The sequence below is a fragment of the Pseudochaenichthys georgianus genome, chromosome 14 (assembly GCF_902827115.2).
Source record: "Pseudochaenichthys georgianus chromosome 14, fPseGeo1.2, whole genome shotgun sequence".
Classification (NCBI taxonomy): domain Eukaryota; kingdom Metazoa; phylum Chordata; class Actinopteri; order Perciformes; family Channichthyidae; genus Pseudochaenichthys; species Pseudochaenichthys georgianus.
Window position 1 is genome coordinate 29,342,749 of NC_047516.1, and position 14,443 is coordinate 29,357,191.

Genomic DNA, 14,443 nt, shown 5'->3' on the forward strand with positions numbered 1-14,443 from the left:
CAACGGCACAGGACATAGAGTTGGCAGGACCCCCAGCGGAACCTCCAACGACACGTGAGTAGGGACTTGAGTGGGAACTCGATAGAGGGCTTGAGAGGGAACTCGAGAGGAAACTTGAGAGTTGACTTGAGAGGTGACTTGAGAGGAATCTTGAGAGGGAACTTGATCGGAGACTCGAGAGGTGACTTGAGAGGGGGCTCGAGAGGTGACTGGAGAGGGAACTCGAGAGGAACTCGAGAGGAGACTCGAGAGGGAACTCGAGAGGAGACTCGAGAGGGAACTTGAGAGGGGCCTCGAGAGGGGACTCGGGTAGGAACTTGAGAGGGGACTCGGGTAGGAACTTGAGAGGGGACTCGGGTAGGAACTTGAGAGGGGACTCGGGTAGGAACTTGAGATGGGACTCGGGTAGGAACTTGAGAGGGGACTCGAACGGGGACTGGAGAGGAGACTCGAGAGGGAACTCGAGAGGAGACTCGAGAGGGAACTTGAGAGGGGCCTCGAGAGAGGACCTGTAAGGGGACTTGAGAAGAGACTCGAGATGGGACCTGAGAAGTGTCTTGAGAGGGGACTTGAGAAGTGTTTTGAGAGGGGACTCGTGAGGGGATTTGAGAGGGGACTCGAGAAGAGACTCGAGAAGAGACCTGAGAGGGAACTCGAGAGGAGACTTGAGAGGGAACTTGAGAGGAGACTCGAGTAGAGACTCGAAAGGGGACCTGAGAGGAAACTTGAGAGGGGACTTGGGTAGGAACTTGAGAGGGGACTTGAGAGGGAACTTGAGAGGGGACTCGAGAGGGGACTTGAGGAGTGACTTGAGGGGTGACTCGAGAGGTAGCTTGAGAGGAGACTCGAGAGGGAACTGGAGAGGAGACTTGAGAGGGGACTTGAGAGGGAAGTCGAGAGGGGACTTGACATGGGTCTTGAGAAGGAACTTGTGTCAGTCGGTACGCCGACAGGACACGGGGAGCTGGCGTCGGCTGGAGAGCCAGCAGGAGACGAGGTGCTGGAGTCGGCCGGTACGCCAACAGGCCTCGGGGAGCTGGCGTTGGCCGGTACTCCGACAGGACTCGGGGAGCTGGCGTCGGCTGGACAGCCAACAGGAGACGAGGTGCTGGAGTCGGCCGGTACGCCAACAGGACACGGGGAGCTGGCGTCGGCCGGAGAGCCAGTCCTGGAGCCGAAACTGGAGTTGGGACCATGGCTACTGGGGCCGGTACTGAAGCCCGAACCATGGCTGCTGGGGCCGGAGCCATGGCTGCTGGGGCCATGACTGGGGCTGGGACCATGGCTGTGTGGGCCGGTTCTGTAGCAGGGACCATGGCTGCATGGGCCGGTTCTGGAGCCGGAACCATGGCTGTGGGGACCGGTTCAGGAGTCGGAACCATTGCTGCTGGGCAAGGAACCGGAACACGGATCCATGGCTGTGTGGGATGGTACTGGAGCACAGTACCATGGCTATGTGGGATGGTACTGGAGCACGGAACCATGGCTGCTGGGTCCGGCACTGGAGCCGGAACCATGGCTGTTGGGGGCGGAGCGGAAGCCTGGACCCTGGCTGTGTAAGCCAGGTAATGGAGTATCGACGCAAAGCTGCGTGGGCCGGTACTGGAGCATGGAGGCATGGCTGCTAGCTTGGCTTTGCGACTCCTTCTCTTAGCAGCCGCCTGAAGGCTCCGTGGACCTCCATAAGCCAGACGAGTTCCAGCATACGACTCCTGGACAGGAGCAGGACCTGGGGCAGAAGCATGGGTTGACTTCAGATGGATCCCACCGAGGCATATGGTGCCAGGTTGGGAATTGGGAGACAGGGAGCTAGCATGCCTGGGGCTAGCAGACTGGGAATCCCACACCGGGATCATGGCTGTTGGAGCACGGGCTGGAATCCTGGCCCTGCGTCTCCTAGAGGCTCTTTGGAGACTCCGTGGACCTCCAACAGGACCGTAGTCGGATCCAAGGAAAGGGTTAGATGCGTCGGACCAGTCCTCAGGACAACTTGTGAAAAGCTGTAACCACTCCGGAAACGAACTCCTCAACCAAGGCATTTCGGCCACCTCCATTCGTGCCCTCTCGAGAATAGCCTCTTTGTCCTTTCTGGAAGAAGTTCCTTTCCACTCGGCATGAGAACATTGAAGGGAAAAGTCTAGATCGAACAGATCTAACTCAAAATCTTCCATATCCGCTGGGTCCATATTCTGGTCAGTTCGTTCTGTTAAGATCTCAGGCCCTTAGGATGTTGGACCCAATTGCAGACAGGGAGACAGAGGTAAAGTATTGTAAGATACTTTATTTTTCCATGACTGGCAAAAATGAACAAAAAAGGTAACCACCAAAACTCTAGTCGAGATGACAAAAAACAGAGAACAAAAAATGAATGCGCTCACGCAGTGAGGAATCAAAAACTTTTCATGAGTACCAGGAGCATAGACCTTACCATGACAATAGACAAGACGAACTGACACTGAACACTGGGAGACAGGGGAATTTAAACACAGGGTAACTAGACACAGGTGGGAACAATCAGGGGCGGGGCTGACACTGATGAGCACAGGAGACACACAAGGAGTGACAGGTGAAAACACTCAGGAACTTAGACAGACCAGGGAAACTAACGACAGACATGAAAACACAGGGAAAAGAGACCAGACAATATACAGGGAGGAAAACATGACAAGGAGAACGGAAAAACACCCACACCTAGACATAGAAACGTGACATGACATAATAATCCTGACAGAAACATCAGAGTAAGTGTGTGGCGTTGCTCCTTCACTCTGGCCAGAGTTGGGGGTAACAGAACCAGGGGTGGGAACACGCACAGAGGACCCGGAGGTCAATCGTGTACGAGTGTGTCCCCGCCTAACAGTGCGTTTAAATCGTGCATTAAAGAGAACAACTGTCATTGAGCATTTTCTCCTTTTGCGAACAGACTTAACGCGGCTCCGCCGTAACGCACCCACAGCGGACTCCCGATCCTTGGATGAGGAGTCCAGTCTGCATAGAGTGGTGCACCTCTGGACAGTAATTCTGTCCAGAGGTGCATAACTCCCGGTACCTGTGTCGCTGTCAGAGAGAGGAGACGTCTGCCTCTCCAAGGGATAAGTTTGTGTGCCAGTGTGTGTGACTGGAGACAACGCAACCTCCCCTGGCGATTCATACACGATATCGTGTTGTCTGTCCTCACGAGGACATGGTGTCCTCTGAGAGAAGGCAGGAAGCGTTTTAGGGTGGGGAACACCGCTAAAAGCTCCGGGTAGTTTACGTGGGCCCGCTGGAGGTCTCTGCTCTAGGGACCTCTCACCGGGCGACCTTCGTAAATACCCTATCAGCCTGTCTGACCTGCGTCCGTGGTGACCACCTTCTGTGAAAGGACAGCACCCGTAGGCGCGTCCCGCACTAGAAAAGTCGGGTGTAGTGCCACTACGCATTACATAATAACCAAAACTCTCCGCACGCCGTGGCGCGCAGGGTTTAGTTTTATTATGAGGCCCATGTTGAGTGGGTGCTTTACGAGGACATTTTTCCCCGTAATCTGACTCCGCTCGGTGAGCATTATAGATAAAACCCTTCTTTCTATGGGTTGACTCTCTCTGGGTTTGTGAAAACAGATAAAGTATAACTGTTTTGAGAAGCCCAGGCAGATGTGGTGAGTATCTCCTGCTGTATGCTCCTTAGAGCCAGCTGAGATGTCACGTTTACGGCTCCGGCCGGCACTGCGCATGCGCGTGACGGAGGTGCCCTTTCAGCTCCAGCCGGCACTGCGCATGCGTGTGACGATGGTGCCTTCACGGCTCCAGTCGGCACTGCGCCTGCGCGTGCCGGTGGTGCCCTTACAGCTCTAGCCGGCACTGCGCATGCGCGAGACGGTGGAGCCTTCACGACCCCAGCCGGCACTGCGCATGCGTGTGACGGTGGTGCCTTTACAGCTCCAGCCGGCACTGCGCGTGGCGGTGGGGCCTTCACAGACCCGTCAATAATCCGCCTTTTGAGAGATGCCGTAGCTGCTCTCAAAAGGGGAGAAAATTGGCGGGCTGCTTATTGGTTTTATTGATTTCCTTTTCATTTTTTTTGAGCTGCGCCCTCGGCCTGAAGCCTGGATGCGTCAGCGGCAAATGTTTTATGACAGAGGAATCAACCAACGTGTGACATGTGTTTGTGCGGACTTGAGGATGGTGTTTAGGCATCTCTCGAGGCGGCGGGAACACATTCACGGAGGGGAGAAGGAGGGGCTGTCACGCCGCTCGCTTCTTCTTCCTCGACTGCTGGCCGAAATTCTGGGTTGGCTGAGCCTGAGCTGCAGCCGGAACCGGAGATTTTCTCGGCCAACTTGCCCTTGTCTCCAGCCTGGGCTGGGGACTAGGGATGGGCTGCGACCTCTGCGTCTTCGGTGATTTAAACCGAGCAGAGTTCGAGGCAGCTTGGGCAGAGGACTGTTCATCCGAGTCAGACAGGAGGAACTCAGAGGTATCCTCTTCGTCCTCCATGTAGTCTAACTCTAGGACAGGGGTCTCCAACCTTTCTTCATCTGAGAGCTACTTTGAAAAAATGAAAGTGGCCAAGAGCTACTTGCATCACATCGCTTACATTTATTCACATAGCGCTCATCAGTTTAATTAAGCTATACTTTTGTACACGTGTGCAATTGCAATACCTCAAGCTTATCACAAATCTTAACTTCACATCAAGGTGCAAGAAAACGAAAATGTCTCACATATTATTATGGCCCACAAAGTGAGTACTTCACTGAGAATTCACATACATGTCCTTAATCACCACCTGACAAGCATCGTATGGCACTTATGGTCAAATAAGTGCATTCACTCTTTGTTACAGTCAGTGAGAGGACTGGCGCTGCATGGAGTCCACCATAGGTGTATGCTGAAGTGTACCCACTTAGGTTCACTCTAATGGAGTCATTTTCATGTTCATCAGTCAGCCTTGTTCTGTATTTAGATTTCTTTCGTGTCAGAAGAAGCTGCTTCACAAAGGTCTGTAGAACAGAACCAACCAAAGCAGACATGTTCAGTGCTGCTTGGTGAATGTTCTTATAGTTTTCTGGGTCTTCAAGGCTCCAGAAATGTTGTGAGTTTTGCTGAGACTTAAACTGAACATGATTTTGGAGATGTATAACCTACATCTCCATCTCCACAGGATTGACACTGAACAGTTCAGCCATCTTTTTCATCTTCTTCTTCATGTTGACATGAAATTTTAAACCATAATAAATCAACTGTAGGTCTAGCCTCCATATATCTGTGTGTGAAGTTGTTCCATCCTCAAAAACCAAAAAATAATGCTTCTGCAGTCGAGCTGCAGCTTCTAGCTACGGTCTTATGTTAAAAAAAGGACACTGAATGTCCTGAATGTGGCATCACACACAGGACTTGAGTCTGAACACAGCAGACAACAGGAGTATAAAAACTAAAATAGTGCATGTGGGTGCACACTCACATTCTCTGTCTTACTGTTACATGAATCCCATGAATGCATGAGATTAAGTTAGCTTCATCATATCTCAATCAGGGATTAAGTGAATAATAAAGTTTCTATCGGGTCGCTGTCAGCCTGTCACTCATTATTTTCAGGGAGGGAGCGGGGTTTGGAGGAACGGAGGAGACGGTGATCGCGGAAGCTTTCCCCTTGCCTTCACAAACTTTAGTATTTATCAACTGAAAATAGCAAGAGGACATTCATACTCTGCAATCCAAGACTTGATTGAATCCACCAAAAACCTGACATGACGATAACGAGTGTTTTTCAAAAACACAAATCCCTCCCTGTGTCTCTGAGCCGCAGCGACACGGCCTGATTCAGAGCGGGCCGTGTCGCTGTTGGTTTTGGACTGGTGCTGCTGGAGAAAGCAGACTGCTCCATGTGTGGTGTCGCTGTGCCGCTGTCACGTCTGTTCCTTGATCTCTGCGTCACCGACCAATTTGATATTCGTGTGACAGAAACAATTCTAAAATAAAAAAACGTTATTGTCCAGCGGCGGCCGAAAAATCAAGAAGCAACCTACGCTATAATCGATAATCGAGCGGCGAGCTACTGAAAAGCTGCCCGCGAGCTACCGGTAGCTCGCGATCGACGTGTTGGAGACCCCTGCTCTAGGACATCTTCCGCGGGTGAAACCATGGTGAGGTCCAGCCGGGAGCCCCAGCTTGGTATAGCGTGGGGCCCCGTTCCCGCGTCTCTTGCCGCCACCGGGTCTCGGCCTGATATGGCGCGGGATTCCGGTTCTGCGGGTGCCGCTGTCGATGAGCCCCAGACCAACCCAGTGAGGGGCTCCATCTCTGCGGCGGATTGTCTTGATTGCCGGTCGGCAGATCAGTGGACATGAGGGAGTCCCGTCCCAACAGGCTAGCTTGTTGTGCAAACCTTCGGCGGAGGCTCTTCATAGTGAAGCGGGCACAATGCCCGCATGAGCCGGGGTTGTCAATGGCCTCCTGGGCGTGTTCCAGCCCGAGGCAGGACGAACAGATCTGGTGTGAGTCTGTGCCTGACACTTTCAACCCGCAGCCGCAGCGCCGAGCCTCCTGACTCCTCTGGTGTGAGGGGGAGAGGCGTCCATCTCGTTCGCCGTGAGGCGTGGAGAGGGCCCGCTCGTAACAGGTACGTCGAGAAAAAAGTGTTACCAATCTGTCTTTAATCCGGGGAAAAAAGGACAGTGTGGGTCTTTTTTCTCAAAGGATATTACCTGGTGTGGTAATATTCCTGTAATCCTTTTCTCCTCCGTGAGAAGAGAAAAGAAAAAAGCGTCCTCGCTACCGTGGTGTCGGCAGTGAGGGAAAAAACACAAGCTAGCAACTGGTGTGTTGCTAACTTGAAAGTCAAAACCTTACCTTAACTCCAGAGGAAGAACGGCGAGGTTGACTATAATACTAACTGGTGTGTTAGTACCATACTCTTCTGCGAGGCAGAATAGGGTAGCCGGCTAACGCCCGTCGACCGAAAATTTGCTTTGGTTCAGTCTGTGGACTGTTAAGCTAGCCCGGCTACTATTAGAGATGTGCTCTGAAGCGAGAAGAGGTGTTTGAATGACGCATGCGTCGTGGCGCAGGCTACTTATAGGGGGTGATTTCCCCTGACGTTGACGTCAAGATCACCAGCCAATCAGGATTGGCGTAATGAGATTGATGCTTCTGTTTGCTCCGCGATGAGGCGCATCCCATAGTGAGACATCGAACGGAGTGTTATGAATGAGAACAGTCGCAGTCGTCGTTTGAATAAATAGGAACTGAGGGGGTGGACGGGTTTACAATGGTATTTATGGTTTTAAATAGTACTCTGGGGTTGTGCTTACTAGAGGAGATGAGATTAGAAAAATAGGTAGCCCGGGCATTTTTGACCAAATTGTTGTAATCACAGTAAAGGTCCTTCAGATGGAGGCGGTGTACCTGGAGATTTGTGGTTTTCCACAGCCACTCAACTTTGCGACAAAGCCGTTTCAGTATACGGGTGTGCTCTGTTAACCAGGGGGATGTGTTTACAGCTAGAGAGCTGCGTGTCACCATGGGAGCGACGTCATCTAAAATGGCGGAGCAGTGTATATTGAAAGCGTTGATTAGACAATCAACATCATCAACATGCGACACCAAAACATTGCTGTCAAAAGCTGTTACAAATTTCTCAACCGCAGCACCATTTAAAATACGCGAGGTTTTTACTCGCTTCCCCTGAACATAAGCGTTATCCAACGACATGACAAATAGTACAGCTTTATGGTCAGAAACAGATAGCTCATCAAAACAAACGTTGCTAATATTTAGACCAATTGTGAACACGAGATCCAATGTGTTACCTTTGTTATGCGTTGGGCCAGACACATGTTGACAGAAATTAAAAGATTCTGTGACATTAAGGAAATCACTGGCAAATTTGTCTGAGCAGTCATTTACATGAATGTTAAAATCCCCGCACAGAAGAACTCTTTCATAGCGGATGATGGAGGTTAGTAAGTCACCAAGATCGGATAAAAAAGAGCCATTCTTGCCTGGAGGGCGATATATTAAAATACAATAAAACGGGTTTGAGCGACCCATTTTTGTTATTAGCACTTCAAATGTTGGAAAGGATCCAGTGCTCACCATGTTGGTGGAGAAACAGTCTCTGTAGAACGCGGCAAGTCCTCCTCCTCGGCCGGTGCGCCTAGGAGCACAGGAGTAGCTGTAGCCCGGAGGACAAAGTTCGTTCAAGGAGGAACACTCCCTGGCTCTCTGCCAGGACTCCGAAACAAGCATAAAATCCAGCTCTCTTGAGACGACGAAGTCATTTAATAAAAAGGATTTGTTTGTAATGGATCTGGCGTTCAACAAACAAAAGGATACGGAGTCAGATCCGGCTCTTCCTATCTTCGAGGGCCAAGGCAGTGGGCGCAGGCAGCCGGACACAGGGGCCACGCCCTGACGTCCTCATCCTGGGGCCAGCTGTCGTGGAGATGGTACACAGTAATAATAATAATAATAATAACTGGGATTTCTATAGCGCCTTTCAAGGGACCCAAGGTCGCTTTACAGGAATTGGGCAAGCACAAACAAAACAAAACAAAACAAAGGTCAGACAGACAAAACAACAGATCGATTTAAGGGCCGAAAGCCTTGATGAACAGATGGGACTTGAGGGCCCTTTTGAAGGCGTCCAGTGTGGGGATGTTGCGAATCTCCGCAGGGAGAGCGTTCCAGAGGGTGGGGGCTGCCACACTGAAGGCTCTGTCCCCGAAGGTTCTCAGTTTGGTGCGGGGGGTGGTGAGCAGGCCAGAGTCTGAAGACCGCAGGTTCCGGGGTGGGGCATGGGGGTGGAGGATGTCCGATAGGTACTAGGGGGCAAGGGCATGGAGGGACTTGTAGGTCAGGAGGAGGACTTTATAAGTTATGCGGAACTTGACCGGCAACCAGTGGAGGTGGATGAGGGTGGGAGTGATGTGCTGCCAGGGCTTTGTGTGTGTGAGGACCCGAGCTGCACAATTTTGGACATACTGGAGCCTGTCCAGGGTTTTGTTGGGAACCCCGAACAGGACACCATTGCAATAGTCCAAGCGGGTGGTGACAAATGCATGCACCAGGGTCTCGGCAACCGACTCCGAGAGTGACGGTCGGAGTCTGGAAATGTTCCGCAGGTGGTAGAAAGCCGGTTTTGTCACAGACTTGACGTGGGAATGGAAGGAAAGGGTGGAGTCGAGGATCACACCCAGGTTGCGGGCTTCAGGAGATGGGGAGATGGAGCAGCCGTCGACCTCAAGGACGAAGTCACCAACCTTCTGGAGCAGTGCCTTGGGTGCCACAACCATGAGCTCTGTTTTACCGCTGTTCAGCTTCAGATAGTTTGAGGACATCCATGTCTTGATGTCATGCAGGCAGTTGATGAGAGACTGAGGGGGGAGCTGGGAGGATGGAGTGGTGCTGAGATAAAGTAAAGACGAGGGGCGGCCTTCTGTCAGCTTGCGGAACTTTACCGCCGCTCCGGCTCGCCTTCCCCCTCCGTCTTGCTCTCCAGGTTGCGACAAAGCCGTTTCAGTATACGGGTGTCCTCTGTTAACCAGGGGGATGTGTTTACAGCTAGAGAGCTGCGTGTCACCATGGGAGCGACGTCATCTAAAATGGCGGAGCAGTGTATATTGAAAGCGTTGATTAGACAATCAACATCATCAACATGCGACACCAAAACATTGCTGTCAAAAACTGTTACAAATTTCTCAACCGCAGCACCATTTAAAATACGCGAGGTTTTTACTCGCTTCCCCTGAACATAAGCGTTATCCAACGACATGACAAATAGTACAGCTTTATGGTCAGAAACAGATAGCTCATCAAAACAAACGTTGCTAATATTTAGACCAATTGTGAACACGAGATCCAATGTGTTACCTTTGTTATGCGTTGGGCCAGACACATGTTGACAGAAATTAAAAGATTCTGTGACATTAAGGAAATCACTGGCAAATTTGTCTGAGCAGTCATTTACATGAATGTTAAAATCCCCGCACAGAAGAACTCTTTCATAGCGGATGATGGAGGTTAGTAAGTCACCAAGATCGGATAAAAAAGAGCCATTCTTGCCTGGAGGGCGATATATTAAAATACAATAAAACGGGTTTGAGCGACCCACTTTTGTTATTAGCACTTCAAATGTTGGAAAGGATCCAGTGCTCACCATGTTGGTGGAGAAACAGTCTCTGTAGAACGCGGCAAGTCCTCCTCCTCGGCCGGTGCGCCTAGGAGCACAGGAGTAGCTGTAGCCCGGAGGACAAAGTTCGTTCAAGGAGGAACACTCCCTGGCTCTCTGCCAGGACTCCGAAACAAGCATAAAATCCAGCTCTCTTGAGACGACGAAGTCATTTAATAAAAAGGATTTGTTTGTAATGGATCTGGCGTTCAACAAACAAAAGGATACGGAGTCAGATCCGGCTCTTCCTATCTTCGAGGCCCAAGGCAGTGGGCGCAGGCAGCCGGACACAGGGGCCACGCCCTGACGTCCTCATCCTGGGGCCAGCTGTCGTGGAGATGGTACACAGTAATAATAATAATAATAATAACTGGGATTTCTATAGCGCCTTTCAAGGGACCCAAGGTCGCTTTACAGGAATAGGGCAAGCACAAACAAAACAAAACAAAACAAAGGTCAGACAGACAAAACAACAGATCGATTTAAGGGCCGAAAGCCTTGATGAACAGATGGGACTTGAGGGCCCTTTTGAAGGCGTCCAGTGTGGGGATGTTGCGAATCTCCGCAGGGAGAGCGTTCCAGAGGGTGGGGGCTGCCACACTGAAGGCTCTGTCCCCGAAGGTTCTCAGTTTGGTGCGGGGGGTGGTGAGCAGGCCAGAGTCTGAAGACCGCAGGTTCCGGGGTGGGGCATGCGGGTGAAGGATGTCCGATAGGTACTGGGGGGCAAGGGCATGGAGGGACTTGTAGGTCAGGAGGAGGACTTTATAAGTTATGCGGAACTTGACCGGCAACCAGTGGAGGTGGATGAGGGTGGGAGTGATGTGCTGCCAGGGCTTTGTGTGTGTGAGGACCCGAGCTGCACAATTTTGGACATACTGGAGTGCCTTGGGTGCCACAACCATGAGCTCTGTTTTACCGCTGTTCAGCTTCAGATAGTTTGAGGACATCCATGTCTTGATGTCATGCAGGCAGTTGATGAGAGACTGAGGGGGGAGCTGGGAGGATGGAGTGGTGCTGAGATAAAGTAAAGACGAGGGGCGGCCTTCTGTCAGCTTGCGGAACTTTACAGCCGCTCCGGCTCGCCTTCCCCCTCCGTCTTGCTCTCCAGGTTCGGGGGCAGCAACAGGTTGTAGACCAGATTACCTCTGGTACTTGGGGGTGCAGGGTACGGTGACAACTCCACTGTGCCGATCGATCCGACAGTGATTGTGCCACCAAAACACCTATACCCAGCAGAGTTTGGCGATTGTAGGAAACTGCCGGTTTGACATTGCGTACGCACAACGGAAAAAACAGATAAGCGACAAACAGGAGCGGTAGCGAGTGAAGACGACTAGCAGCCAACATAGGCGCGGCCATCTTGCTCTAACACTCAGAGAAATGAAGGATGGGTCATGACCGGAAGAACGAGATCGTGGATACAAGCGGCCGAGATGGGTTTTCTCCGCAGGGTGGCTGGTGTCTCCCTTAGGGATAAGGTGAGAAGTTCAGTCATCCGGGAGGGACTCGGAGTTGAACCGCTCCTCCTTCGCGTCGAAAGGAGCCAGTTGAGGTGGTTCGGGCACCTAGTAAGGATGCCACCTGGGCGCCTCCCTATAGGGAGGTGTTCCAGGCACGTCCAGCTGGGAAGAGACCATGGGGTAGACCTAGGACCAGGTGGAGGGATTATATCTCTTCGCTGACCTCGGAGCACCTTGGGATCCCCCAGTCAGAGCTGGTTGATGTGGCCAAGGAAAATAAAGTTTGGAGCTCTCTGCTGGAACTGCTACCCCCGCGACCCGACCACGGATAAGCGGGAGAAGATGGATGGATGGATGCCCCTGAATGGAGGAGGGACGCTGCAAAACTGGAGTGAGTAACCCAGTCTCAGTGTCCTGTCCATCCACTCTGTCAACACAGCTGAGCTTCCATTCCCCATAAAACTGTGTTAGGGGACATGCAAGCAGCTGTGGAGCCGCAGCTAAGAAGCTGTAGTACTCTCTAGTGGCCTACTCCGCTGCCAAACCTTCCATAAAAGGAAGTTTGGCCCATGGGGGCCTGACACAGAAAGTCCGATGTTCTACTGAGGTCCTTGAGCACACCGCGGCACGCTCTCGCGGGGCCGCGGCTCCGTCATAATGCCGTCTCTTTGAAACCGACATTATGGGGAAATGTGGAATTCTGGAGAGAGATGACTCTTACTCTGGGATGAATGCAATCGTTTTTACTGAATGTATTTTTCACTAACACATCACTCCAGGACTAGGGTTACAATACGTAACCCACCGTTCTTCTGCGGAGGTCCTTGAACGCACCGTGGCCACTCTCACAGGGTCACGCGCCTTCGTATTAATGCTGTATTTCCCATTCAACGGTGAAATGCATTAATCGGAGCTATTACACCAGGCAAGGTGTGTTTTCTGACAACAGCACCCCGGCAATAGCGTCTGTTGAACCCGCACAGTGCTTTGATAGCACTTTCTGCAGTTTATTCCACTCATGTGCGCACGCCCACCTGCTGCTTCCTTTACTGGAGTTACAGCGGGCGGCGAGTGTGGGACAATGTTCTGTCCTCTGAGGGTGAGCAAGAAACAGCATACACCAAGCTGCGACTACTCCCACGTGACCAAGGAAATCGATCCAAAGAGCCCTTCCGTAGACACGGGGGCTCTGCCACCATGGTCATCACAGACCTGGGCATTGGACTTCCATGGACACCGGACCCGGAAGAAAAACAATTGAGTCATTGACTTTCTTCTTCAGGAAGAAGGGGCAAATAAAGATCATGTCTGACATGGAATTTTGGTGTATGAAAATTCACCGTTTTGTTTATGGTGACTTCTGTCATGATGTGTTTGTAACCATACCCCCCCCCCCTGTGTCCCCTCAGGTTGACCATCCATGCCGAGTGCCCCATGCACCTGGAGGATTTCCCCATGGATGCACATGCCTGTCCTCTGAAATTCGGAAGTTGTAAGTCAGTCCAGATGGTCACATCAAAACATACTTTGATATAAAATTGCACTGCGGAAACAATAGTGATTGTTCTCTGCAGGCGTTAGGAGCCTTTGCTGTCCTGAAAACACTTCAGAGGATTAAAGTGCACTCACCATTAGGAATACACTACTAAGGGAAGTTTTTCTTCTCACAATACAGTTAAAGTCAAGCACTGGCTAGAAGCCAGATTCCCCTTGATAACTTCCTTAGAACAATTCCCAAGAGTCTACAGCAGTGGTCACCAACCTTTTTAAGCCCAAGATCCCCGACCTCGGCCTTGGTGAAAGGCGAGATTGCAGAATTGAGTGAAAGACAGCCCAGACAGTACTTCCAATTTGAGGCCTTTTATGTAGGCTAATTGCATCTGAATTACATCAAATCATTTGGTGCAACTTCCAATTTAATTAAACCAAGAACACAACATAACCATGTCAAAAAGGATAAATATATATATTTACATCATAGCTATTATTTTAAGTTTAATTAATTCCTTCATTACAATCCTAAATATAAATGTATAGCTTATTCCATGTGTTGCACTCTATAGTTAAAATACATAGTATATTGACATTCTCCTGGTTCAATGTAGCTATTACATTGGGTTGGAATGTCATAATGTTTTGCCGTTATTTTGTGCTGATAAGTGATCTCTGTGTCGCACAGATGCTTACACCAATAATGAGGTGATCTACCTGTGGACCCAGGGAAAGTCTGTGACTTTGGCAGAGGACGGCTCCAGGCTCAACCAGTATGACTTACTGGGACATGTCATTGGCAAAGAAACCATCAGTTCCAGCACAGGTACGCTACATGCTATTAGCTCAGAGAGCGAATTTAAATTTAATTTAATTTGGTGTGTTTTCAACCAATGGTTTGGTCCCAAAACAAATACACCATATTAAGCTTGTGCAGCTGCGGTGTGTTATACGTGTGAAGAGACTGGACAGCAGCAACATGTTCAAGCATCCTGGCACATCACATTCTACCTTGAATGGAGTATACAGCAGGCAGAAAACAAACTTAGTGTGTCTTGGGATGAAAATTCTTCCTTTGAAAAATAAACCCTTATCAGTGTGTTTACGTAACATCTGTGGTAAATTAAATTGCCTCCCTTTTTTCTATTGACATATACGGGCACTTTTTGTTTGTTTCCCTAAAGTAACAGTCTGCACTTTCTCCAGCGTCTGTCACTTTGGATTCAGCCTGCATTATTTGGGTCCAGTGAGAAAATGATGACTTCTAGGTTTTTGGGGATTATTCAGCATATTCACAAAGATAATATTAGGAGTTGTGCCAGAGGTGAACGTCTTCTTGC

At 50.5% G+C, this 14,443-nt stretch overlaps 1 protein-coding gene across 2 annotated transcripts in view; it reads left to right on the forward strand.

The window, feature by feature from the left end:
• Positions 1 to 14,443, forward strand: part of gabra3 (gamma-aminobutyric acid type A receptor subunit alpha3) — a 175,453-nt gene that overhangs the window by 142,148 nt on the left and 18,862 nt on the right. For both annotated transcript variants that reach the window (XM_034099567.1, XM_034099568.1), the window contains exons 6-7: positions 13,022 to 13,104; positions 13,792 to 13,929. In XM_034099567.1, coding sequence (XP_033955458.1) covers positions 13,022 to 13,104; positions 13,792 to 13,929 — 221 coding nt within the window. The remainder of the gene's footprint in view (positions 1 to 13,021; positions 13,105 to 13,791; positions 13,930 to 14,443) is intronic.